Source organism: Arachis ipaensis, chromosome B10 (assembly GCF_059453495.1).
Source record: "Arachis ipaensis isolate K30076 ecotype BB chromosome B10, ASM5945349v1, whole genome shotgun sequence".
Classification (NCBI taxonomy): Eukaryota; Viridiplantae; Streptophyta; class Magnoliopsida; order Fabales; family Fabaceae; genus Arachis; species Arachis ipaensis.
In genome coordinates, this window is record NC_142435.1 from 310,520 (window position 1) to 336,781 (window position 26,262).

At 31.9% G+C, this 26,262-nt stretch overlaps 3 protein-coding genes across 3 annotated transcripts; all 3 read right to left on the minus strand.

Moving 5' to 3' along the window:
* Positions 1-45: 45 nt before the first annotated feature.
* LOC107622648 (rop guanine nucleotide exchange factor 14-like) lies at positions 46-6,213 on the minus strand. The gene is made up of 8 exons (XM_088502350.1): positions 6,002-6,213; positions 4,995-5,119; positions 2,422-2,814; positions 2,140-2,294; positions 1,974-2,048; positions 1,622-1,891; positions 917-1,270; positions 46-532 (listed from the first exon to the last, which is right to left on the minus strand). The coding sequence occupies exons 2-8, from the start codon at positions 5,074-5,076 to the stop codon at positions 161-163; spliced, it is 1,701 nt and encodes a 566-aa protein (XP_088358476.1). The 5' UTR covers positions 5,077-5,119; positions 6,002-6,213; the 3' UTR covers positions 46-160.
* A 2,140-nt stretch (positions 6,214-8,353) lies between these two features.
* LOC107621982 (NDR1/HIN1-like protein 13) lies at positions 8,354-9,314 on the minus strand. The gene has a single exon (XM_016323929.3). It carries the CDS (start codon positions 9,078-9,080, stop codon positions 8,463-8,465), a length of 618 nt encoding a protein of 205 aa, XP_016179415.1. The 5' UTR covers positions 9,081-9,314; the 3' UTR covers positions 8,354-8,462.
* Positions 9,315-10,087: 773 nt separating this feature from the next.
* On the minus strand, positions 10,088-13,522 carry LOC107623909 (pentatricopeptide repeat-containing protein At5g15010, mitochondrial-like). The gene has a single exon (XM_016326310.3). The coding sequence runs from the start codon at positions 13,277-13,279 to the stop codon at positions 11,804-11,806; it is 1,476 nt and encodes a 491-aa protein (XP_016181796.1). The 5' UTR covers positions 13,280-13,522; the 3' UTR covers positions 10,088-11,803.
* Between the last annotated feature and the right edge of the window lie 12,740 nt (positions 13,523-26,262).

The window sequence follows — 26,262 nt, forward strand, 5'->3', positions numbered from 1 at the left end:
TCAGAAAGAAACTCTTATATACCACCATGGTACATAACAAAAGAGTTTATGAGGCAAAATCTATTAATTTGCTTGCATTAATAATAAGCATATGTTAACAACAATTATCAACATTTAGTCATATACAAAATTAGGCTCCAAAAGCCTCCTATGGGGATACTCAGGGAGACACACTTTTACAAGCCTCTCTACCAATGCACCAAACTCGATTACGGCTTGGTGTGCTAGTTACAGAGTTGGCTTTGGCCTCTGCAGATGAAAGCTCTAAATCAGAATTACTATCGCAACTAGATTCACAGTACTGTCCATCTGCCTTGTTCATCTTATCAATCAACGAGTGCTTGACATGTGAGCTAGCCACCCAAGATTCTGAAAGACTTGTCCCAGGAGAGTAAGAATTAATTGATGCCATGGGGGAATTCGGATTGCTTAAAGCATCCTCCTGCAGTATATCCCCTATTCTAGATAGTATGCTTAAGGCTAAACTTGCAAGAACTCTGGAATATGCTTCCAGAATGGAATGCCCAATATCCTGCAGAAAGAAGCAGCTAACATTACCACTTTAATGTTTGAAAATTTTCCACGCCATTGATAAGGAGAAACTTTTGGACCTCAACGACTCATAATTCTCTCTTTTCATTCTTGTAGGAAAAAGATCTTCATTTTATAACACAAAAAAATATGTTTAAGATATTTTAGTATGACATTCTAAGGTAGATTAATTTTACAGTTTGAAAAGATCTTTCAAACCAAGATCAATCTAAAAAGATCTTTGTAGACAATAATTCAATATGACATGGATTTTTCATTTTTCTTGGGGACAAATATCAGTAACATGCTTGTTATTGAAGCAGATAAATGAAAGCGTATGTAGGAAACTTTCCAAACTTAGAATAAGTAACATTTAGAAACTCACCTTGCCATACTGAACTTTGGCAGCATCAAGAAATGTTTGAGGAAGGTTTGGGTATCTACTTTTAAGCAGTTTTAAAAGAGTTTGTGCGCGGTCCAACCACAGCCCCACCTTTTCGGTACTTGGCATGGAGTCCTTCATGAAAGGCCATGAGGTTCGTAGTGGGGACTTGCCACTATCTTCTTGTGTAATTCTCATTCTTTCTTTCCATGAAAACATAGCGGCTTCTAATTTATTAACAGTCTCTAAGGCTTTATGTTCAGTTTTTAAATTAAGATACTTGAGCATTTCTTCTCCACTGCTTGATTCAGCTGTCAAAACCATGTACAATTCCTCTCCCAGGCTTGCCTTTCCAGACTGAAAATGCAGAGATTATTTTAGTCGATGATTCAATGAAGATTGCATTACCTATGATTCAATGAAGATTGCATTACAGTGCACAGAAAGTTTATCTAGCATTATGATTGCATATTTCTTGATCCAAGAATGAAAAAACTTGCAAATTTTCTTGTGTTACCAGATTAAGAATTAACAACCAATACTATTCCTTATAATGGAATGTTCTATTCATGTTCATACTTTATACATTTATACCTAACCATAGATTCATCCTATTTTTCTGGTATCTTGAATCGTCACTATTGGGAATATAGTGGTTGAGGTTAACAAAAACATATAATTCCAAGTCTCCAGAGTTCCAAGTCTCACCTTTAGAAGTGCATCTTTAATAATTGTTGGAACAGGCATTTCAAGCAAAATATTATCATTTATCGATTTGGCAGCCTTGAATATTTGGTGTACCACCCTTCCCCGGTGAATCAACCTCTTTCGTTCAGTCTCCGAAAGCCCAGTACTTGGTACTTGGGGTGAGGGCAACCACCATCTTTTGCTTTGTCTTACACTCATGCTCCTCCTTTCTGCCCGGCTTCCTCCCTCTTCATACCAAAACTCAGTATTCACCATGGATTCTAGTGTCTCCTGTCAGTCAAAACATTAAGATGTCAATACAGTCTACATAGTGATTCTACAGGATGTTTATAAAATGAAGATTTTGACCTACAATAAGCATAGAGTCCAATTTCTGAAGTGCTGGAAGATTCATGTGGACATCAGAACGAGCTTTCGGGGTCATTATCTGTTCAAACACGATGACTATCTTATTGTACTGCAGTGTGATTCATATAAAATGTTAAATCATTTCCATTCCAGATCAAATGAAACAATACCTCAAAGATTCCACCATTGGCAGCATTTTGCTTTGCAGGAACCAACTCAACCATATAGTTTGTAGGAGACAGCAACCAGTCCATTTCTCTTTGCCATTTGCTCTTCCGTTCTTCAGGTAACGGTTCCAATTTCCACAACTCACCAAACACCGTCACTGCATATTTTGGGATTACAAACTCATATTAAATTCAGAGACAAATTTTTTTGAAAATATATGTAATTTTCTCATATATAAATGGAAGTGAGAGATTGAAAAAAGGTAAAATGCATCGAAAGCAAACCTGATAGGCTAAAGATGGCATTAGACAAAGCTAAAGCTGTATTGAGGCCCTTAGTTCCTCCTGTAATATCATCACCTAGCAGCAACTTTGAGAACTTTTCTCTCATGGCTTCCACATCCGAACACTGCATAGCATAAGCAGGCTTCTCTTTGACATAAAAATGTTGAGGACTCTGAGAGAGTTCCCATTCTTCCGATCCTTGTTCGTCATCCCTTTTCATTTTCAAACATTGTGAAGAGAATGATCTGAAAGTATCTTTACTGGATGAACAACTGAAGTCATCGTCATTGAATGAATCGGTTATACATCCATCTCCTCTGCTAGTTCTGCTTTCATCTTCAGAAGATTGGTTGTCATGAATGCAACTCTCAAGGCCATCATATGTCATAATCCCTGAAACATTCCAGTGTTAAAAGTTGTCAAACAATTAATTGGGTGGTTTGCTGGTTGTTGCTATTTTTAACAAAAGCTACTCAGCAGCATTTTACAAAGTTATTATCAAGCTTCTTAAAAGCACGAGCTCATAAGGAGTCAGAGTTATACCAAGGTCATTATATTCAACATCAATAATTATTTAGCAGGTCAAACATCTCTGCTGGACGATTTAGAAAACATTGACAAGGGACAAGAAATATAGAACATGTGTTAGTTATCCTGTCCTCTTCAGTCTTAAATGTTGAGAAATTGTTTATCTAAAGACATGTGAAGTAATAAAACTATAACACAAACATAAGCGGTTGGTTATAGTTAATACTTAAATATGTTTAGACAAAATAATCTTAGTACACAATTGTTGTATGAAATGCTTCCACGAAGACATGCCACACAATAAGGCACTCAGGTTCAAAATCACACAAGAGAGCATTAGTCAAGTTTGTCACATGCAACTAGATTTGAAGAGATTGGACGCTAATCCTTTTTATCAATTCGTGGTTAACTTTTTGAATAAAATAAAATAGCACTATGAGAACTTTTCATTTTAGGAAAAAAGGAAAAACATATTAAATGTTCCAACATTACTAAAAGTTTTAATTTTATTCTCAAACTCAAAGTATAAAATCTTTTGGTGTTGCCCAATATTTTTAAATTAAATGTTCCAACATTTACCAAAAGTTTTAATTTAATTTATTGATTAATCAGGAAGTAATTACTAATTACCCGTATTTATTTAGAAGTGATTTTATCTATTTCTGCAATATTATACTTTATTAAAATCTATGTATTAATTTGGAACTACATGTAGCTCTTGAAAGGTAGGGAAGAAAGAGGTACAATCCACAATCTCCATCCCAATCCAAATCCGAAGATACAGTACAGTGTATGCATAGTTTTCAATTTTTGAAAGTCCTCAATTGAATTTGTATTTGCCTGTGGCAGGGGGAGTTGCAGAGGAAGTAAGTAGGCACAACCCAATTAAATAAATGTACATTTGACCCAGAGACCAAGCTAGTAACTAGTAAGTGGGGTACACACACTACACCCTTCATTCGCTTCATTCATTGTACGCTGTATACTTCTAAAATTTGCATCTATAGATGCACCTAATCAATTGACGTGCAACATCATGAATCTTTGAAAATCTTAGGCGCTTATAGGTCACTTAGGACCTGTTTAAAAAGTTTTAAAAGTAATTTTTTTGAACTTTTGATTTATGAAAAGTAATAGTATTAATGTTTCGTACAATTTTTAAAATTAAATTGCAGCTTTTTAAAAAGTTATTTAATAATTTACAGAGAAGTTAAAAAAAATTACTTCTCTCATAATACTATTACTTTTTATCACATTTCTATAAAATAAGCACTTTTAGAACTAAAAATCCAAATACAAAATAACTTATTTATAAGTTACTTTTAATATAGTCATTTATTATTTAAGCTATTTAAGCTATTTATAAGTTGTTTCCTCAAACTGGGCTCTTTTTGACAAAATAGCTTAAACAATAAATGATTATATTAAAAGTAGCTTATAAAAAAGTTATTTTGTGTTTGGATTTTTAGCTTTAAAAATACTTATTTTATAGAAATGTGATAAAAAGTAATAGTATTATGAGAGAAGTCATTTTTTTAACTTCTCTATAAGCTCCTAAATAGCTTCTTAAAAAGCTGCAATTTAGTTTTAAAAATTGTACCAAACATTAATACTACTACTTTTCATAAGTTAAAAGTTCAAAAAAACTACTTTTGAAGCTTTCCAAACGGGCTAATACTCTCGTATTAAACTGACACTAAGTAGTCATTTATTTATTTATTTATTTTACGTGGGAACTTAGTATAGTATCAGGTAGTGACAGTGATATATAAACTCTTTCAGTGAAATTTTCTACTATAACCATTCAAATTTTTAGGAGAGATTTCATATATTTATTTTTGAGAAATCATACTAGAAATTTTCTACTATAACTTTTTATATTTTTTCTTAATACTAGAAAAGAAAGATGTACGTGTATATGCAACATTTATCGTCCCTTGATTTAATTTGGATTGTCCCGCCCTGATGATATGGTTATATTAACGATAAACATTTTTTTTTTTGAATAATAATAATATTTTATTAAGAGGAGTATGGGAACTTACTGGCTTGGTGGTCACGATCAAAATCAGTGCTAATTTTGGGTGTCCTGGTGCAGCAAGCTAGTCTTTTCTTCATCACTAACATCCTTTTCCTCCTTCAAAGAAACGACACTGTTGCTTCAAAGAAACTGTTGCAAATATATGTTATCCAAATAAATTTATTTCCAACAATTAATTGTATCCTCATATCAAATATCTTTGTCTAATTAATAATTATTAAGAAAACAGCTTTTAGCTCAAGCACCGATCCAATACAAAAGATACACATACAATTAGAGACATTAATCAATTCAAATCTAAGGCTACGCAAAATGTTTGGTTTGATCATGCATTCATGTGAGAATATTATATTTCTACGTAACTTTATTATTATAAATCATATTAATCTTCATCATCAAGTACACGGATGTCACGTGTTATGTTAAGAAGGGATTAATTAATTAATTATGCAATAGGCAAAGTTAGGGGAAAAGAATACGGGAAAGTAAAATAGAAAAAGCAGTGTGTTTGAGCGGAAAAAAGGCACTACTTATGGAAACCTTTTGAAGGTAGTAATCAAGATGAGGTCAAAAAAGCCAAGAAAACAGGGATCTGCACCATCCATGTGCCCATCCCAGATTTACACGTTACAATTACACCTTTTCCTTCTGGAAAAGTCTAAGGCGAACAACTTTGTTAAATTCTGGCTAGCAGTATGTAACCAGCAAAAAAAGTGAGCCATTAGATGAAATCTCACACCAATCTTATACTATTAAAATTATCATTGATGACTATTTAATGGCTACAAATCACAAAAGTTACTGGTCTCATAGCATTCCTCTTTCCTTCTTCATTTTCTTTTTATAATAATATTTTTTTATTCAAAATCAAAATGTTTCAACGGATACTAAAAAATTAAATCAAAAGAAAATGGAGAAGCTCAGCGAAGATGGAGCTGAAGTTATAGTAGAACACTTGGAGAGATAAATAAAGAAGCGTAAAACGTAACAAGCATTAAGAAAATTTTATACCTGAGCACACCAAAATTATTGTTCAAACTTCACTACTTCTTCAATGGCGTTTTTAATTTTCTGAAGGTGCTTTGTTTCAAGTTTCTATACGAGCTTATCGAGGATAGAGGAATGAAGAATGAAAACGAGATTGAATTGAATTCAAGAAGAAATGCAGTAATGGAGCGATGTGAGTTTGCATTTAATAGTGAGAGAAACAACAAGAGCAGCATATCAAGCATTCAAAGTTGATGTGATGTGATGTGAACGTGATGCCACCCAATGCATTCTTCTCAAATAAATCTTTATCGTCAAAGTTTCTACGGTCACGATTGTAGGAACACCGACCGCGAGAAATCGGGCTCAAGTGGGCCCATTTTACGTTTGGGTCCAAAGTGGGCCCTATTCATGAGGGGGCTCAACGATAGCGCCGTCATTACCATTCCATGTATGATGTGTCTACATCTTAAGCTATGTTGCCACATATTCTCATTTCCTTGGCCCAAACAATTCAATTCTTAACGTTTACATTTTATAATTTTATTTTTAGTGGCCTACACTACAAAATCAAGGGGTAGGTTTGTCTTTAACTTTCTTATTTTAAAAAGAAAGTTAAGAATTTGAATTTGAAAAAGGGCGTTATCGCAATAAATATTTATATCTCACTTTTGTTAGGTTATTAATGTTTTGTTATACACTTATACTTGAATTTCAATTATGCTTTTTTCATAAATAAAATAAGTGAAGATATAGCTATAGATATTTCAATAATAATGATTTTACTCTTCAAAAATAAAAAGTCACAGATAGCAATAAAATATTAAAACAAAAATGTTAGAGGATGAATAAAATTTATTATTTTGTGCTATCATTTAGTCATCAATATTTAAAAGTGTAGATTAAAAGTAGGTTCAGACTAAAAGAATTAAATTGATGATTAAAAATGCTGATAAAAAATAATAAAATTTGTTGTCTCTTGAATCTTGAGCTTTTTTATTTTAAAAATATAAGATATGATACGTTTTATGATATACTTTTGATACATGCTTCAAATGTTCGTGATATAAAGAATTTAAGTATTATTTAGTAGTTATTAGTTTATATTTTTAAGTATTAGAATATTATATTTAATTTTATATATTTTGATTTTATTTATTTAATTACTAGATTAGATTTTATTTTAATGAGTTTAAGATTTCTTTTATTTTAATCTAATAAGATGTTATAAATACATTTTAAATTATTATTATAGCCGTCATTGAGTGATTAGAGGTGTGAAAATCCCCCTTTTTAATTTCGTGATAAAATCATAGTGTAGATAAGTGAAATTGAGTGAGTGATTGAGTCTCTCTTATTATATCAAAAAAATAGGTAGAATGTTTAATGAGTCCCTTTGATTCAGTTATGAACTAGATGTGAATAAGTTAAGTTTAGTGAGTTTCTATCTTATTGTATCAAAAAATTAAATAAAAAAATAAAATAATTCTCTTTGTATTTAATTTTAAACTTTTTTTATTTTAATTTATCTTTTCTTTTTCAATTTCAGTAATTATCTTTTTGTTTATCCCTTATTTCATAACAACTTTTATTTTTTCATTTTTTTTAATATATAATACAAGCTTGAAAGTTGAAATATTAAAATACTAATATATTAGAGATATCCAAAAAGAGGGAAATGAATTAAAAACAATATAGGTGTTACCATTAAACTTAACAACAAAGGTATTGCCAAATACCTAATACTTACCCTACAATATGCTCGAGAGAGCAAAGCTTCACTAGAAAGTTTCCAAAAAGAAGCAAAAGGTGCAAATCATTGACACTTTTTCAACGTTGAAGAAAGGATTTGGATTTTACTTGTCTTTTCCTTACGGATGAATCTTTCACTATTAACTCTCAATTTGAATTTCGTAATATTTTCCCTCTTCTTTGTTTGCTTACTTTTTTTTATCAAAGATAGGAGACTCGAACCCGCAACCTCTTAATTGAGTATGGAAATACTATATCATTTGAGCTGTAACTCATTGACCCTTGTTTGCTTACTTGGGTGTAAGTTGAAAACAAAATTAGTGATAATAAAGTTTGCCAGCTAAAATTAACTATAAAATAAATTAAATAAATAAAAGATGAACTTATTTTGTAATTTCTGCAAAATAATATATCAAACTTTCTCACTTTTAAGTACAACAAAAAAAAATTTCTTTTCTGTTTTCACTCTATTTTATTGTTAGTCGACCACCCAAATTAGTTAAAATATAAAAATAAAAGGAGAAGGGTTTCATGCCGGAAATATATTATGAAACACTGAGACATGTTTGCTGAGTTACACATGAAGAAATATTAAGACATGACAATCTACTTGAAAAGCAAAGAATCTAAGAATAGATACTGAATTTTATTAGCTGAAATAATATCTACATAGGCAAGAAAAATAAGAATATGTAAGTTGAATTATGAAAGAAGGAGGAGAATAAGAAGAGATTCATTTTGATTTTGAGGTGCACCTATTTGGAATATAGCTGCCATTCAAAGGATGGAACTTGAGTTGACAGTTCAAGCGGCACAAGAACTTAACAGATCCTACAGGCCCTATCCTCCACCGAGTCCTTGCATTTCCCTTGAAATCGAAGGCAATCTCATTCTTCTTCCAAGAATCATCCACTTTCTCCATTTGATCAGGAGTCAAAGGAATGGAAGAAGACTGAATAACATAGTTAAGATCCTTAGTACTATTCTTAGGAACCTCCAAAGAATCCGCAACGAGCACGGCTATGCCTTGGCCTTGGAAGCTGATGTTGAAGCTTATGTCAGAGAAAGTAGCATGAGCCTTGGCATTGCCATTGTGAGCCCTCACAATGACTGTGAGCTGTGTCTGGAGGAGGCCGGCGTAGTCGTTCCGGAGAAGGTCTAAATGAGCATTGGTGATGCTGATCACAGGTACTCTTGGATGGATGACCAAGTATGCAATGAAAACTACTATCCCTGCAATCACAACTGCTATGGCTATGATGGTGCATAGGATCGCTGCTAGCCAGATCAAGGGGTTCGTTCGGCCCTGCCGCCGATGGAGGTCGAGTTTTCTCTTGAAAGCCGTAGGCATAGAGCATGAATCAATCAGTCTTGAGGGACTAAAACATTCTTTTTCCCACTGCTCTGCTTTCTCTCTGTTTTGCTCTGTGTTGTGGTGAAAAGAGAGCAGTTTGGCTTCAGAACATGAAGCACATAAACAATTTGGGTTCTTTATCTCTATTTACAATGGGGTTTTAGTATCTTCGTTTAATTCCTTTCCCAACTTTAAAGCATTTGATCCTGTTAAGAATATATTCAAATTTTGTGAGACTATGATTTCCCTACTGTTTATATGATTAGAAACTTCAATTGCCATATAGCAAATATTACCCATGAACTGGGAATCTTGGTTTATATGTTAATTGTGAAAAGGTAAAATACCAAACTTGCATTGCTAGATGCAAAATCCTTCTTCTTACTCTGCCTTCATAGCAAATTCTGTTCTCAAGTATAAGGGGGTCCACACTTGCATGCGTAAAGCATATATTAACTAGTACATATTCCTACTTGGGGAGAATTACAATTTACAACCTTATACACACTTCTAGATTAGCAAATAACATTTTATCTTTACGTCTTAGTAGTAAACACTAGCATAAAAGATTATAAAGAAATAGTAAATATACATTTTTCCCCCTTGCTTTAAAAACAAACTTGTTGTAAAAGAACGTTTTCCTATTTTTAGGTGACTGTATCCAGAGTTACACATTCAAAATAAACACTGCAAATCTTATGTCTAGGATATGTAACGCGTATGAATCACACTCAGTTATATACTGATTCCCCCTCTTATTTAAACCTGATTAAGCACTCTATCAAGTACAACTTATGTTTTATAAAAATATATATACATGAATTTAGTTAGACCATTTTTACATAAAAAAGCAGCAACTGCTTTATCAGACGCATAAATGTTAAGGGTACAAAACTAACAGAATGATTCGCAAACTATGAGAAGCCTTAATAAGGTCTAGAAACGAATCAGCTTTATCCATGAAATTTTTCACAAGTGCAGTGTAATAGAACAAACCAAGGTAACTAATAACAGTTTGCTTGCAAGTTTGTACTACATATTCAATCATACATTACAACGATAGCTGCACGCATTAAGCGATGAATGTGTGAACTATAGAACAGAATCATAACATCGTACAAACACTGATAATTCCTGTGCATAATTTGATACTGAAAACCGAATAAACAGACCGCACTTAACATTAGTTTAGTGCACTAGTGCCTCACGCTTACATTTGGTTTAAGTAAAGCTTTCATAAGAATGACCACCGTTCCAAACATTCACAAATCACAAGAATAACTAAACAGGAAACCTTGAATAAAATGTGAGAATTCAAACATCAACCCTTGCGCCAACTGTTGGCCATCTAATGCTGCTCATGCTTGTCAAATATTTGCAACGACAACTGCCGGGGCTTGGCATTTGCAGCACAATCTTGCGGACGACTTTCAAAGGTAATTGAAGATCAGAAAAATAGAAGATAAACACAAACTAACCAAAACAGAGACAAGGACTATTGTTAAGTCCTGTGGCTCTGGAGAAAGATTGCTCCTGTCAATCAATTCTTAATCTCTTCAAGAGCATGGCAAACTTGCAAAAATAAATTGATGATCTCTCCAAATTGAAGAACAATATCACAGGTATCCACCTGGTATTGAACTTTTCCTTCTAAGTTTGCCAAACTTAAAAGAAAACAAGACCCTCAGAGTGGCATGCAGACCACTAAAGGAGCTTTTATCCTTCAACTATAAAAGTTGGATCCTCAATACCATGTTCCCCATTTGCATCACCAAGGTGATGACAAAAATGACAGGACATGATACATGAGGCGTTTGCATTCAAGACCCACATATAATTAGTAAAAATTCCATATTACAAATAGTAACCAGATATGCTGCTACCCCTTTGTAACACTCAATACTTCATGAGTATTAGATCACAGTACTTCTGCAATCTGAACTGTAATGGAAGGCAACCAAAATTGCCAAGCTTGGTAAGCTCACATATTAAAGCATTTTGAGCAAAAGAAGAGGGGGAAATTGCTGGAGAATGAAAATATAGAAACTCCACCATGGTTGTACGGGTGATACAAATAAAAAAAGCCAGAGAACCAGAGTGTGAATGAGTGAAAGATAAAGCTGGGCAGAACTGTAAAAGCATTAGGCTTTCCCAGTGGATGGTGTTTAAGGAAGGTAGGCTTATTTGCAACCTTACTACCACAAGTGGAGAGATTATTTCCAGCATTCGAACTCGTGATTACCACATCACAAGTCATCACCCGTACCATTGAGGTGAAGACTTAACCTCCAGCTAAAATACTAACGTTATTTTCAAAGCAAATTATTCACGCATACAAAGCAATTCATATTATGGTAACTCCATAATATGTGGAAACTCAAAATCCTCACGCACAAAGAAACTACAATTCAGGAGCCTCAATGAAGTTCATCTCAATTCTCAAGTAGCACTGTTGCCAACTTCAAAAATACCAACCTCATGAACATGAAATAGAAGACAGAAGAATCAAGAATAATGACCACCTGTAAACATTTAACATAAACATGTAATATGAATGGAAGAAAGACTATAGACAACAAAAATAACTCCCGATGCAAAAGAATTTCAAAGGGAAAGGCTTACCGCGAGGGAGTGAAAGGATAAAACTCATTTAACACTATCTCAGTCAGTGATGGCTATATACTGAAAAGTTCAACACAAAAAGAAAAGGTTTGTCTAAATTACAATTTGCCATGAGCTTTCCACCTCCTGGACAGACTGTCATATCTGTCCCTCGCAGTCCTACTATCTCTATAGAATGCATCCTTCAACTTTGCCATTGTGGACTCATATATCATGATCTTCCTATCCAGCATGTCTTCTGCTGACCTTTTCACCTCCGAGAGCCGGCCCAGCTGACAAAGACCAAGTAGCACCTCATTGGCAGCATCACTGAGCGGCTTAATATGATTCTCAACCATGTAAGTCCAAATCGATTGCGCTGCCTCAGGATCATCACGATCAAAGAACATTGCAATGGCCGAGGTACAGTTGGTACTGGTGGGCGGGCACTCGTTCTTCACCATCTCGTTGAAGAACCTCTCGGCCACATGAACCTTCTTGTTCCTCACCAAACACTCAAAAACAATGTTATAAGTGAGGGAGTCAGGGAAAACACCCTGAAAGGCCATCTGATCGAGCAGGCGAAAGGCGTGATCTATCTGATTGTTATTGCAAAGCAAGCCAATGACAGCATTGTACATTACTAAGTTAGGGACTACCAAGGCACTCTCAAGCATGACATCCCACAAAATAACAGCATTAGCGGCATCGTTTTGCTTGATGATAATATCAAGAGCATTGGTAAAGAATTTCAAACCTGGGAAGCAGTCATGGTCCTTCATCACCTTCAAGAACTTGACAGCCTCATCAACCTGCAATGCACGAACCAATGTCATCAAGAAAGCATCGTAGGCAGCCATGTTCTTCCTATCCCAACCAATTCTAACCACCATCTCGCCGAACGTGCTCTTGGCCTTGGCGGCATTTCCTTCCTTCTCCCAGCCCTCCAGCAAAATGGCGAAAGTATCCCCGTCGGGAGGAATCTTGCCCTTGATCTTGTGGAAGAAGTCCAATGCGACGGTTGTCTGATTATCCTCGCGGCAGATGGCGCTGAGGAGGGAATTGACGGCAACAACGTCGGGCTGAATGCCGTACCTGTCCATAACATCGAAGCTCATAAAGGCTTCATTGAACCTGCCAGCAGTGCAGTAGCTCTCGAAAACGGAGACAAAGGTGGGCAATGCCAGCTGCTTTTGCTGCTTCATGGACCTGATGGCGTCCCACATGTACTCAAACACCCCGTTCTTCCCCAACAGGTCCACCATCAAGTTCCAGGCGTGGCCCGAGTGCTTTTGAAGCTGCCCGGCCCACCGGAAGAACTTCACGGCCGACGACGGCACGCTGTAGCACAGCCCGAGGACCTCGTGGACCTCATCGTGGGAAGGCCGGATCCCGCAGTTAGTTAGGGCAGTTTCGATGTCGTTAGGAGGGGTTCGCGTCAGCAGCTCGCACAGTTTTCTCGCATTTGGGGACACGTGCACCGCGTCCCGGTGTGATGGGAATTGGTTCGGTCGTTGGGGTTTCGGAATCTTCGCTTCTTGTTGCTGTTTGTTGGAGGCAGTGCTTCTTCTGGGGTTTGACGCCAATGCCTCCATGATTGGGTTTGATTTTGGGTTTTGAGATAAACCCCAACTCGAGAGAGGATCACAGATTTCTTAGATTGAATTGGAGAAACCAATATCGAATGTTTGAATGTTTGAATTGAGATAATTTCGGGTCTCTGTAGACTGGCAGAGGCGGAAGCACAGAAGGCTGGCGACGACGATTGCGGCCAGTCCAAACTCGCCGGTAACTGGGAACACTGCAAAATAAGCACAACTTTTTTCTGTTTCCGTTTCCTTTTCTTTTTCTTTTTTTATATCAAATTTATAAAATACGAGAATTTTCGTTTTGAAAACTAGAGAAAATGAGAAAGAGCTTTTGATCGGGGGAGATTTAAATTTTTAAGAATTTGAAAATATATTTAAATTTTTTACTTTCTCAAAATCTAATACACTGATTCTATGTTTATTTGGATTTAGTAGACTAAATGAAAAAATTAAATATGATTTTCGTTGTACTGATTTGATTGATATATAGATGCATTTATGTATAAGTATGAGAATTTTTAAAATAGGACAAATTAAACTTAGAAATCGATATGTTCAGATTTTGAAAAAGTCAGAATTTAAATGTATTTTTTAATCTTCAAGAATATAAATATCTACGGACAAAAAAATCAAAGACCTATTTATCATTTTCTCTAAAAACTATTATATGGCGCTTTAGTTACTTTGTCCTAATTAATTTTCTATGTTCTAACAAAGTAAAAGGTTAAATATATTTATTATTTTAATATTTTGTTTATATATCTTTTATTTTTAATTAATCACCATTTGAACCATATTTTGATCATGACTAAAGAAGGCTCTACTAGAATTTTTAAATAGAAAAAAAATTTGGTGCAACGCAATACTAAAAAAGTTAGAATTAGATCTAACGTTAACTTAAATCAACCAAATAAAGACGTGGAGATTGCTACTCCATGTGTTGAGAAGAATCAACCAACCAATATAAATATGGTCATCAAACAAATATATGTACTGATAATCTGATGGAGAAGACAGTAAATCAGGAGACCGAAAGTGAAGAAAAATAAATAGACTCTCGAGACCAAACCTCCACTGAAAAAAATAACCAAAATGAAAAGAACTAAGAAATTGGAAGTGATCCTTGAGGAAATGAAGCTCCTCCTGATTTTGGGCCTTGGATATTGGTTGAACGCCATATTAGGCGAAAAAATATCCTAAATAATTAAGGAAAGATCGGAGGTATGATTGATCAAGATCTTCCTATAAATCAGGAAAGAGATGATGAGGGAGATATGCCCATTAATGCTAACGGCTCGCGATTCAATACCTTGCACGAGGAAAAAACAGACATGACGTCTAAGAATTCCATGTCATCGTGGCCTTGAATATGTCTAATGGGCTTGGTCCTGAAAAGCCCATGTTGTGAACAATAAAAGTTAATCTACTCAAAAAAATATTACAGATTGGGGCCGGTAAAAACTCACAAAGTAGTAAAAAAGGCCTTCATAACAAAGCTGGTGCCCACAGTGCTGACAAAGGAGTGAAACCCACCTCTAATAGCAAGGTTCCACCTCCTTCTCTTGAAGGTTCTAAGATCCCTATTCTTATGACTCCAAAGAAGAAATCTCCAAAAGCAAAAGACATGGAAGGGTAGTGATAAATTATATATGACATCTTCAAAAGGAACAATATGAAGCTTATGATGCTATGAAGCAAGTATTTTCTGGTCAGGAAAGTTTTGCAGTAAGGAATAATCATTTAATGTTAAATGCAAGTTCTTCTGGCTTTCAGCTGACTCTCGTGACGGATCATGATGCCAGAAAATACCTTGAAAGACCTACGGATGTGATTATGCTTGATTCTAGTGACAAGAAAGTAAAAAGAGTGATAATTTCCTGGGTAAGCAACACGACAAGTCGGGGCCTCATGCCCAGGTTTGATTTAGTCGTTGGTGACTTTTTTCCTTTTAGTTTGTTATCATGAATGTTATTGTTGGAATTGCCGGGGTGCTAATAGCAAAACTTTCCACTCTCTCATCAAAGACCCCAGAAAGGAATATGATGCTAATTTCAGGATTTTGCTAGAATCTCAAATTAGTGGGTGCATGGTTTACAGATCAAAAATAAAATTGGTTTTGATAGCTCCTTCATTGTCGAAGTCAATGGACGTTCTGGTGGTGTCTAGTGCCTTTGGGACTCTAGTACATAAAAAGTTGATGTCTTGGAGCAAAATTGCCAGTTAGTTCATCTCAAGGTTATTGGTGTTGATTTGATTCCTCGGCTCCTCTTTGTGGTATATGGAAGCCCCCAACGCATTAGTAGAGAGAATCTTTGGAACAAGCTGCGATCCCTGGATAGAAATATAAACCTTCCTTAGTGTTTATTAGGTAAATTTAATGCTATCTTTCATGACTATGAGTGTCAAAGGGATTTTGTGAATGCTACGCATAATGTGTGCTCTGACTTCCAAAGATACATCTCTGAATGCGAGCTGGTTGATATGGACTTTGTTTGTTGGTCGTTCACTTGAAAAAGGGAGAACCTTGTCGAGAGATTAGATCGAGGCTCGAGTAATTTAAATTAGCAATTAACTTTCCTGGAAGGGATCTTGAAGCATTTGCCGAATTACTGCACTGACCATACTCCCATCTGCCTGCAACCTTATGCTACTTCTATACATAACAGGAATCGGCAAACTTTTCACTTTGTGGTGGCTTGGCTGTCACACCCGAATTTCAATAATTTGGTCATAAATTTTTGAGATGTCTCTTCCTCTTGGACTAGTAGTACTGTGAGTTTCAAGAATTCTCTTAGAGACTAGAATACTAATGTGTTTGGGGACATTTTCAAGAACAAAAGAACTATATTAAGAAGACTTCAAGGCATTGCTTTTAAATTGGCTACTAGCAATAATTATTTCCTTGAGAATCTTCAAAAACAGCCCTGAGGTGAATATAAAGAGGTGCTGGCCCATAAAGAACTTTTGTGGTACCAAAAATCTAGGTACAAGTGGATCGAGTTCGGAGATCGTAACATGAAATACTTTCACGGATCAACTATAGTTAGAAGAAGATGGAATAAATTATCTTCTCTTGTTGATGATGCAGGCAACCTGATCACAGAACCTAGTCTCTTGGAGGATCTAGCTAAAACTTTTTTTTATGGATCTTGATAAGGATACTTTGTCTGGAGCTCCTTTTGTCCTATATAATTGTTTTTCCAATCTTAACGCTGAGGAGATTAACCGTATTGGCAGCATGGTTACTAATTTAAAAATTAAGGAAACCACATTTAATATGGGGAGTCTTAAAGTGCCAGAGAGAGATGGCACTCAACCCATTTTTTATCAAAGCCAATAGGATTATGTTGGAATGGATTTGTGTTTTCTGGTGCAACATATTTTATTGGATCCAAGGAAGGTTGGAGAGATTAATAAAACCCTTATCACCCTGATTCCTAAAATTGACCATGTTACTAGCCCCAGACAAATGCGTCCTATTAGTCTTTGTAATATTTTTTATAAAGTGATTACCAAGATTCTTGCTAATCAATTGCGCAGGCTTATGAATAAGATTGTCCAGCCTACCGAATATAGTTTTGTCTCTGGCAGACATAGTTCTAATAATATCATTATTGTTCAAGAGGTGATTCATTCTATGAGAAATAAAAAAGCTCAAAAGATTGGATGGCTATTAAGATTAACCTTCAAAAGGCCTATAATAGGCTTAAGAAAAATTTTGTGGAAGACACCCTCAAAGACATCGGGTTCCCTACCCATACCATTAATCTCATTCTTCACTGCATTTCTAATGTTAGAATGAGAGTCTTATGAAATTGTGAGGATCTTGATGAATTCACTCCTGCGAGAGGTATTAGATAAGGAGACTCCATTTCTCCTTATATTTTTGTCCTTTGTATTGAAAGGCTCTCTCAGCTCATCAATGCGGCTGTCGGTCACGGGTTTTGGAAGCCCATCCATATAAAAAGAGATGGGTCGGAGTTATCTCATCTGTGCTTTGCAGATGACCTCATTCTTTTCTCAGAAGCTAGCCTTGATCAAGCAGAGGTCATTAATAAATGTCTTGCTGCGTTTTGTGCTGATAGGACATAGACACTGAAGGTTAAGCACTTGCTCAAATTCATATTCATCGTCGTTTGCTACTCCCTCAGCCATGACAATCTCTTCTTTTCCGACTCCGGCTCTACCCTCCTCCTCCCTCCTACCATCCTCTACTACAAATTTTTCTATCGTTGGAGTTAGCCATGGCCTTGTTTGCATCATAGTCGGCCACTACTATAACTCCCTCGTCATCTGCAACCCTTTTCTCTGTCGCTATGTTAGCTTTTTGCGATCCTGCCACTATTGCTTTCTCTACACTGCCATTATTGTTGTCTCTTTTGATTCTCTCAAGCAAGATTACAAGGTTGTCAGAATTTCTTGTTGCATGGTCGATGATTAAAAAATTATCAAATCAAAACAAGTTTTTTAACATTTAGTTCTTTGATTGAATTAGTCTTTATTAATTTTATAGCATTATTGTATTGCTTGTAGTATTTGCATTGGGGATAGAAAAGGAGTAAGAAAAATTAGGGTCTAAAAAAGGATAATTTAAAGATTTTAAGTAGTCTTTTAAGGTTTGGATAGTTTTGTCATATGGAGCATATCTTTCATGGGTACAATTTTAATTTCGTTTTTTTGTGAGTAAATTTATCAGTGTTAAAATTCTACCGATTTCTATAATTTCATTAAATTTGTAATTAAATTCTTATATTTATAGTTTTTAATTGACTTCTTACATCATTTTAAATTTTATAATTAAATTTTATTGTAAAACAATTTAGAATAAATTAAACATAATATTCTAAAAACAAAAAGATGTACAAATTTAAAAATTTAACTCTTAAATATGGGTGTTTTAAATTTGAAAAAGAATAGTCTCTATTAATTTTAACATTTTTAGTATAATAAAAATTTGATTATAAATTTCATAAAATTATAAAGACTGCTGGGAGGGACGGATCTACTTGTATTGGTGTGGGGTCAAGCGCCCCACTATAATTTAAAATTTTTTTGAGTAGTACATGATAATAATATTTATTTGCTCTCATTAAATTATTTACTTTGACTCCACAATAATATGTTACTCGACTTTTAGAATTTGATATCCAATTTGAGAACTTCATATTAAATGTGTATTATAATGATCTATTCTCAAATTTAAATGAGATTAGTGTTCTTTCTTAAAAATTAATTCGAAAAAATATTATTTATTGATATTTGTTTTTTTTAAATTAGTTTTAGTTTTCCTATAATAACTGCAGTAATTGAAAAAAAAAATTAAACTATAAATATCATCAATAACTAATTGTATGGAATGTGAATTTTTAAATTTTTTTTGGTGACTATGTGAATTTTTAAATGATCATTCAGTAACATATATATATAAAAAAAGAGATATTTCAATTATATTGTTAAAAAAAAATTATTCAATTTTTTTAAATCTAAAACTTAAAAAAAAAAATAGAATTCTAAATTATATGTTATTATTTAAATAAATATTTTAGTATTTTAATTTAATAACTAAACATTTTAAAGATTAATCATATTTAACAATAATAATAATAATAATAATAATAATAAATATTATTATTATTATTATTATATAAAATATAACCATTTATAAAAATACGTATTGAAATATAAAATATATATTAAAAAAAAGTTAAATAATATATATATTTATATATAAATACATAATAAATAATTTTTTTATTTATATATAACTTTTTTATAAAAATTATTAATATATTATATATATTTTACTTCATTATCAAAATTTTTTGAATGTCGCACTATAATTTAACACCTAAGATACAGAGAATGATACGCCAATATATAGCTACCACATTCTCCAACATGCCTATATCTTGCATAACCAATTTAACTCGACTAACTTCTCATCTTATTCTTAAGTTCATCCTATGTTGATTTGACACTTTTGTGTTAATTACTTGTTATAGTAACAACCAACGCAAATATATCTTTCATTCTTTTCTTCCCTTCAATATATACGCATTCATTATTCCTCGTAACCTGTAGAATTCAAGAAACCATAAATCAAAATACATCTATCATGATATATATCATGGACACATTAAGAATAGATATTCTACATCTGTATATCACAAAGAACTACTTATGCTTTCTCCTCATACCATAAATAAAATGCATCAAAAGCAAGGAATGTTTCAATAGGGCAAACTCTTGAGTTCGTTTCTCTATTCCAACTTGCTTCCCGGAAATGGTTAATTATTAAGGTACGGAAACCATTAGTGGGGAGATTAAGGAATATATATGTTAGTGGTAAAACCATGGGTATTATATTCTCCACAACCAAAACCATCTTTGCCCTTAAGTGGTCGACATTACCACTCCAACTCCACACTACATCAACGCAAAAGAGAAACAAATGAGTATTCCCTTCAATATATATGCAACTAATTAATTAAACTAAAGCCATAATAATGTCACGGTGGATCGATAATGGCCTATGAAGTACGAACACTTCGCTGAGTTGTCGTGTCCGCGTGTCGGACACATTTCGGATATGACACTCATCGATACTTGTTCGACACACGTGTCTGCTGTGTCCAACCGTATCTTAATAAAAAGTAAAAAATTATTCTCCAAACACGTTTGGACACACCTAAATACCATCACGTGTCAGCGTGTCCAATCTTATTCTTAACATATATTCTTGAAATAAATTTAGATATAGTATATATTACTATTTATTAAAACAAAAAATATTTTAAATACTTGATATAATTAAAATAAAACATTAACAATAATTACAAAAATTAATTTATATTTTAATATCAATAAAATATCAAAATATCATTACGATTTATCTAAAAAATAATTTATATTTTATATGTATGCGTATTCCTGTGTCTTATAAGATTTTAAAATTCGCGTGTCGACGTGTCTCGTATCGTGTTGTGTCCCGTGTCAGTGTCTGTGCATTATAGATAATGGCACTTGTCTGGTGAAATCATTTTTCCAAACAAGTTTGAGAATTCTTTTTTTCTTTTCTAAAAGAAATTATTTACTAATTAGCTCAAAATATAAAATATCATAAATAAACGTTTTTAATTAATAGAATATATAAAACTTTTAAATTTTAACATATTAAATACATTAATAATATATTTAAAAAAGAAAAAAAATTGTCAATCAACTAATAAGAATTGAATTTTAAACTTTTTAATCATATATATAAATTTTGATATTATATTATAAAATTATTTATTTAAAAAATTTAAACTATAAAAATATATAAATAATTAAATCGATTAGCTAAATCTAATAATACTATGTAGTTTATGATCATCTCATTATTATTATAATTGTTGATGTTGTTGAACTTGATGATCAAGTTGTTGTAGAAAATAGAAATAAGCATCACTCATGATGAATGCAAAACACATAAAAGTTCGTTGCAGCCTAGATAGTTGTTATCCTAACTAGCTATTGCTACTTTATTGCTTAATATTTATGCTGCTTTAGTAGATATTTTATTTTATTTTTTTAATAATTACATTATAAAAATAAAATTATCGGTGTTAAACACATTTTTAACCAATATACAAAGATTTTCAAGTGAGAGAGAGATTGAATTAATAAAAGTCAGTTTTGGTGTTTAATAATTCTAATTGTGCATACACTAAATTTAAAAGATTATTTTAATTTTTATTCTATTCTATAATAATAGAATAGAATTGATTAAATAGAAGTTGTAGAGACAAGCGAAATAAAAGAGTAACACGGCCACGATATATCATAATTTTATCATAAAATATAATGTGACCTCACTATATTTAATAGTAAAATTTTTATTATATTTAAAAATAATTACAAATACCAATTCTAAGAGACTCATCCTCTTATAATTCACTTAAGCTAACTAAAATTTAGTAACATCTAGTGCTAACTTAGTTTAGATAAGAAAAACCAATAACACTCTAATTCTAGTATATTTTCGAAACCATTACGCAAATAAAAAAAATAAATAATTTTTATGTGATAAATTCGATCTCTTTATTTTTTGTATCTCTTAATATAAGCTTAAACCGTAAATCTTAAACAATCAACTCTAAACTCTAAAATTTCAGTTTCGAGACTCAAAATTCCAGTTCTTTTAGTACCTCCAAAAAATAAGGATATAAGAGATTAAATTTTTTTAAAAAAATATTTTCATTAGTTTTTTAAACTCCAAATCTATCTTTCAATTTTTATATTTATCTTAAATTAAATATAATACTAAAATATAACACAGTGAACGAGGATAAACCAGGAGAGGGCGACGCGTTTCGCCCTACAGCTCCTGGTCATAGCCCTGGTGTCGGACATGAATCGCCACCGACCTATCATCGTCACCCGTAAACCCTTATATGGCCTTGAAAAATGTTGTGCTTTAATTTATTTTTATTTTGTATCCCTTCTTTAAATTTGTTGGTGATTATTGGGTTTTAGGGTTATTGAAACGATTATATTTTTGGTTTGTTTTGTGAGCATAAGAAGATAGTGGATTTAATTTCTATGCACCGGTACTTTATTTTGTAATATTGCTATAAACTTTATGTTCATTGATATTTATTAATTAGGTATTCTTACGTTGTTTGTTTTTTGCTTTTGAAATAATAAATATGAAAAATAAATTTTTATTTACGTGACAATATCTTATTAAATATTAAAAAAAATGGCAATGTAAGAAAGTTTACCATACATAGATATTGAGTTATAAAGGGAATAAATAAATGACTATTCTTCTTCTCAGCAGTGAGGAATATATAGTTTGGTAAATAATCGTAATCACGCGATTACGTTTAGTTTGATCTGGATTGTGTGTACGTATTATGGTAATTTGTATTAATTAATGGTAATCGTCTATTTCTTCTTCTTTTACTCTATATATATATATTGTCAAAAGTAGTAGTGTATGTGTGTGTATATAATATATAAATTACTTAGCTCATATTAATAAGCTTATGTCAACTCATATATACTCTCACATATATATGTCTCGTTATGACGTAAAAAAAAAAAAAAAAAAAAACCTCAAATACTTTGATTTCTTTGTCAAACTTTACTACTATTATTATTATTATTATTATTATTATTATTATTATTATTATTATTATTATTATTATTATTATTTGCCCTTCTTTTACTTACATGATTGTCATAAGTTTAAGATATAAATGATTATATATTTAAACCTTTTTTTTCGGATTTGAAGTATTATTATGTATAGAAGACATTTTTTTTAAAAAATTTATCTTAACTTAAATTTTGTTCTTTGAACGTAACAAGGATCAAGTTTTAACTTTTTTTTTTATGACAAAAGATTTTGATATTATTTATAAAATTATTTATCATAAAAATTTAAACCAATACAAAAAAAAAATATAAATAATTATATTATAATTTAGAGAATATCACATTTTCTGTTCTATAGCTAGGTAGTAGATGGTTCTACGTTCTTTTATGCACTTTTATATGACACTTAAGTTGGTGTAAATTAATGACGAAAGTATGACTGATAAACCCTAATATTATAATTTAAAGATCAGCAAAATAGAAATTTTATAGTGAGTCCATCGATCAGCGCAGCAATTGAAGTCAAATCACCAACATGCGAAAATGAAAGTAGGAATTATTTAAGCAACATGTAATTATTAATTAATAAGGAAGTGAAAACTCGGGTGAAATCGACTTTATGTGAAGTTGATATCTGAGAGTCGTTACATAAAAATTTAGTCAAATCAGTCAAATCATCTAACAGCTCTCAAGTATTAATTTCACGTGAAGTCGACTGCACCTGAGTTTCCACCTAATAAGGAGTTCCAAGATTGATGAGATGATATTTTGTTAATTTATAATACCGTAAAGATTGTTATTGCTCCATGGTTAGTGCCTCTACTAATAGATTACTACTCCAGATAACCCTTTTTTTCAATTTTATTCAAATAGATTGCCAGTGTACAGTGCTAAAAATGGGTCAACTTAAGACAAGCTTTTGTTAGTTATAACTGTAAAGTATTTTAATCGCATGCTCCAAGTGCTTCATTATGATTATTTTATATTGATGATCTTAGCCTTCTTTAACATAATTGATTGTGGATAAACATTATTTATTTAAGTAGTGGACCACGTTAAGGAATATCCTTGACATTACTTTGATCGTTCCATTGTTCAAAACTTGATCTTTATTATTATATTATTATTTTTTTCTTCGTTTTCTCTTGTTTATCATGGGAAAAATTTTAATTTTTTATAATCATTAAATTAAATCTAATAATGATCACTTTAAACAAAGCCTTGTAGAGTTGTAGTGTGCTTCTCGTCTAGAAGTTGAATATTTTTTCACGAGCCTAATAACACTACTTTTTTTTTAAGAAAATTAGAAAACCCAATCCAATCTTCAATTGATCCAAGCCCAACACATGGAGTTTTAGGTTTTCTTCCATATTTGTGAGTCATGGTCTAGGCCTAGGGGGTGGCAAAGCGGGCCGCCCCGCCCCAATCCGTCCCGCCTGCTTAGACCCGCCCCATAAACAGGGCAGGCTGGCCTGCTCCGCCAACAAAGATGGATTCAAAATGCTAGCCCGTCCCATTTTATGGCGGATTGGTGGGTCGGTGAGCTAGCCCGCTTGACTCTTTTTTTTTTTTGAAAAATAAAATTCATTAAAATTAACCAAAAAATAATAATTAAAAAATCAAATACAAATAAAAAATAATTAAATTATAATATATTTTTTCACTATATTTTTTTTAATTTTTAACTTCAATAAAATTATTCAAAATAATATTTGTCAATAGAATCATTTTTGTTTTAAAAAATAAGTCACATAATTTAAGCAAATATACGAATTTATAAAATAAAATAAATAAAGTTAATAACTAAAAAAAGAATAAAAACAAAAACAAAAAAAAAAAGTGTTTGAAAATTTTATAATAGCCACTCTTTTATTTAATAAAAAAAAGAAAAATAAAAATCTTCGCCTCGGTGGATCGATCCGCCTAATTTGGTGGTGCGAGTTTAGCAAATTTTTTTAATATAAAAGATTCCAAATTCTAACCCGACCCGCCTTTTTAAACGGATTCGACCCGTTTTACCACCCATATCATGGTCTGTATTAGTGAGGATAAGTTGCACCTGTGCCAACAAGAAAGGTTCACACCTTATTATTTACGTCTACGCTAGCTTCTTGCTTCAAAATTCGATTATATTGGTGAATTAAGTTTCTAATTATATTTGGAAGATAAATAAAATCCTCATGATATCTACTAGTAACAATTATTGGTGGATTAAGCTTCTAATTATTTGTATCATTAGACAAACAAGTTCTAATTAGAAGGTATTTAGTATTTACTGAGAATCTATTTGTGTTACTAAAATACAGTGTTTCGAACAATTACTAAACAATGTCATTATGTGTGTTTTGGTAGGAGACTTTTTTGTCTGTTATTGAGACATGCCACATGGTATCATCATGACCATATCACTCACTTAACGAAACAAATTTTTTTTATCAATAGTCAATGACTCTAATAACTAATGAAAGGATCTATTTATCTTACGAAAATAAAACTTAAAGAAATTACACGTAATAAAATTTATTTAAAAATAAAAGTGTCCAATATTATAAAATTCTTTGAAAACCTACAGTTACATCTATACATAGTGATATTACATTATTATTATTATTGCAAATGCATGCTGGTATATATAATTTAGTAGTCATATATACCAACATTCATTTAATATATGATACGATAATAAAAATAATCATTAATATATTCATGAATAATTAGATATTAATTAGGGTAAAAAACCTTAATAAGCCAAGTCAAGAATCATGTAACGTAAATACGCCAAAGCGAAAATCGTTTCAGCAATAAGCCAAATGATATTTTTATATAATTCGAACCATGCTGGTTCGAATTCCATTTCTACATAATTCGAACCAGCTTGGTTCGAATTATACACAAACACATGCACACACGTAATTCGAACCAGCTTGGTTCGAATTACACACAAACACACGCACACACATAATTCGAACCAGCTTGGTTCGAATTACACATAGTAATTCATTGTATAATTCGAATTATGATGTTAAAAAATTAATAATTTATTTAAAAAAATTTATTAAAAAAATTAATAATTTAAAAATTAAAAAAATATATATTTTTATTTCATACGTTAAAAAAAGCTAACAAAATATTTAATTACGAGACTTCTTTAAAATATTAATGAGCTATCAATTCGAATTCCATACAATACTTTTCTGTCCATTTTTAATAGTTCATGAATATTTTTTAATAAATTTTTTTAAATTATAGTACAAAAAATATTTTATCCTATGCAAAATAATTTAAAAAAAATGGCTTAAAAAATGTTAGGAGTACTATAAAAATTTGTAATGTTATAATAACTTAGGTAAATACATGCATGTACTCAAATTTTAAATAAAATACTCTACATAGTCAATAATAATTTAGAAATGAAAGAAAATATTTTATTCCATACAAAATAATTAAAAAATATATTTTATTCTATACAAAATAATTTTAAAAAATGGCTTAAAAGATGTTATGAGTACTATAAAAGTTTGTAATATTCTAGTGATTTAGGTAAATAAATGATAAAAATATTTTTTCTTTAATTTCTAAATTATTAGTGACTATGTGGAGTATTTCTTTAATGTCCTAAGTCATTTGGACATTACAAATTTTTATAGTACTTCTAACATCTTTTAAGCCATTTTTTAAATTATTTTGCATAGAATAAAATATTTTTTTGTGGTATAATTTAAATAAATTTATTAAAAAATATTCATGATAATTTTTTAATAAAATTATTTAAATTATATGGTGAGATATTACATGATTCGAATTACGCATAGGGAAGTTCGAATTACTCTGATTCAAATGATATA

Excerpts from the sequence above, each read along its gene's own strand:
- LOC107622648 (XM_088502350.1), bottom strand. The coding sequence starts at position 5,076 with ATGTTAGTGATGAAGAAAAGACTAGCTTGCTGCACCAGGACACCCAAA. Across the intron at positions 2,815-4,994 it reads TGATCGTGACCACCAAGCCA|GGATTATGACATATGATGGC; the intron begins GTAAGTTCCCAT and ends GGAATGTTTCAG. Across the intron at positions 2,295-2,421 it reads TGCCATCTTTAGCCTATCAG|TGACGGTGTTTGGTGAGTTG; the intron begins GTTTGCTTTCGA and ends CAAAATATGCAG.
- LOC107623909 (XM_016326310.3), bottom strand. The coding sequence starts at position 13,279 with ATGGAGGCATTGGCGTCAAACCCCAGAAGAAGCACTGCCTCCAACAAA.
- LOC107621982 (XM_016323929.3), bottom strand. The coding sequence starts at position 9,080 with ATGCCTACGGCTTTCAAGAGAAAACTCGACCTCCATCGGCGGCAGGGC.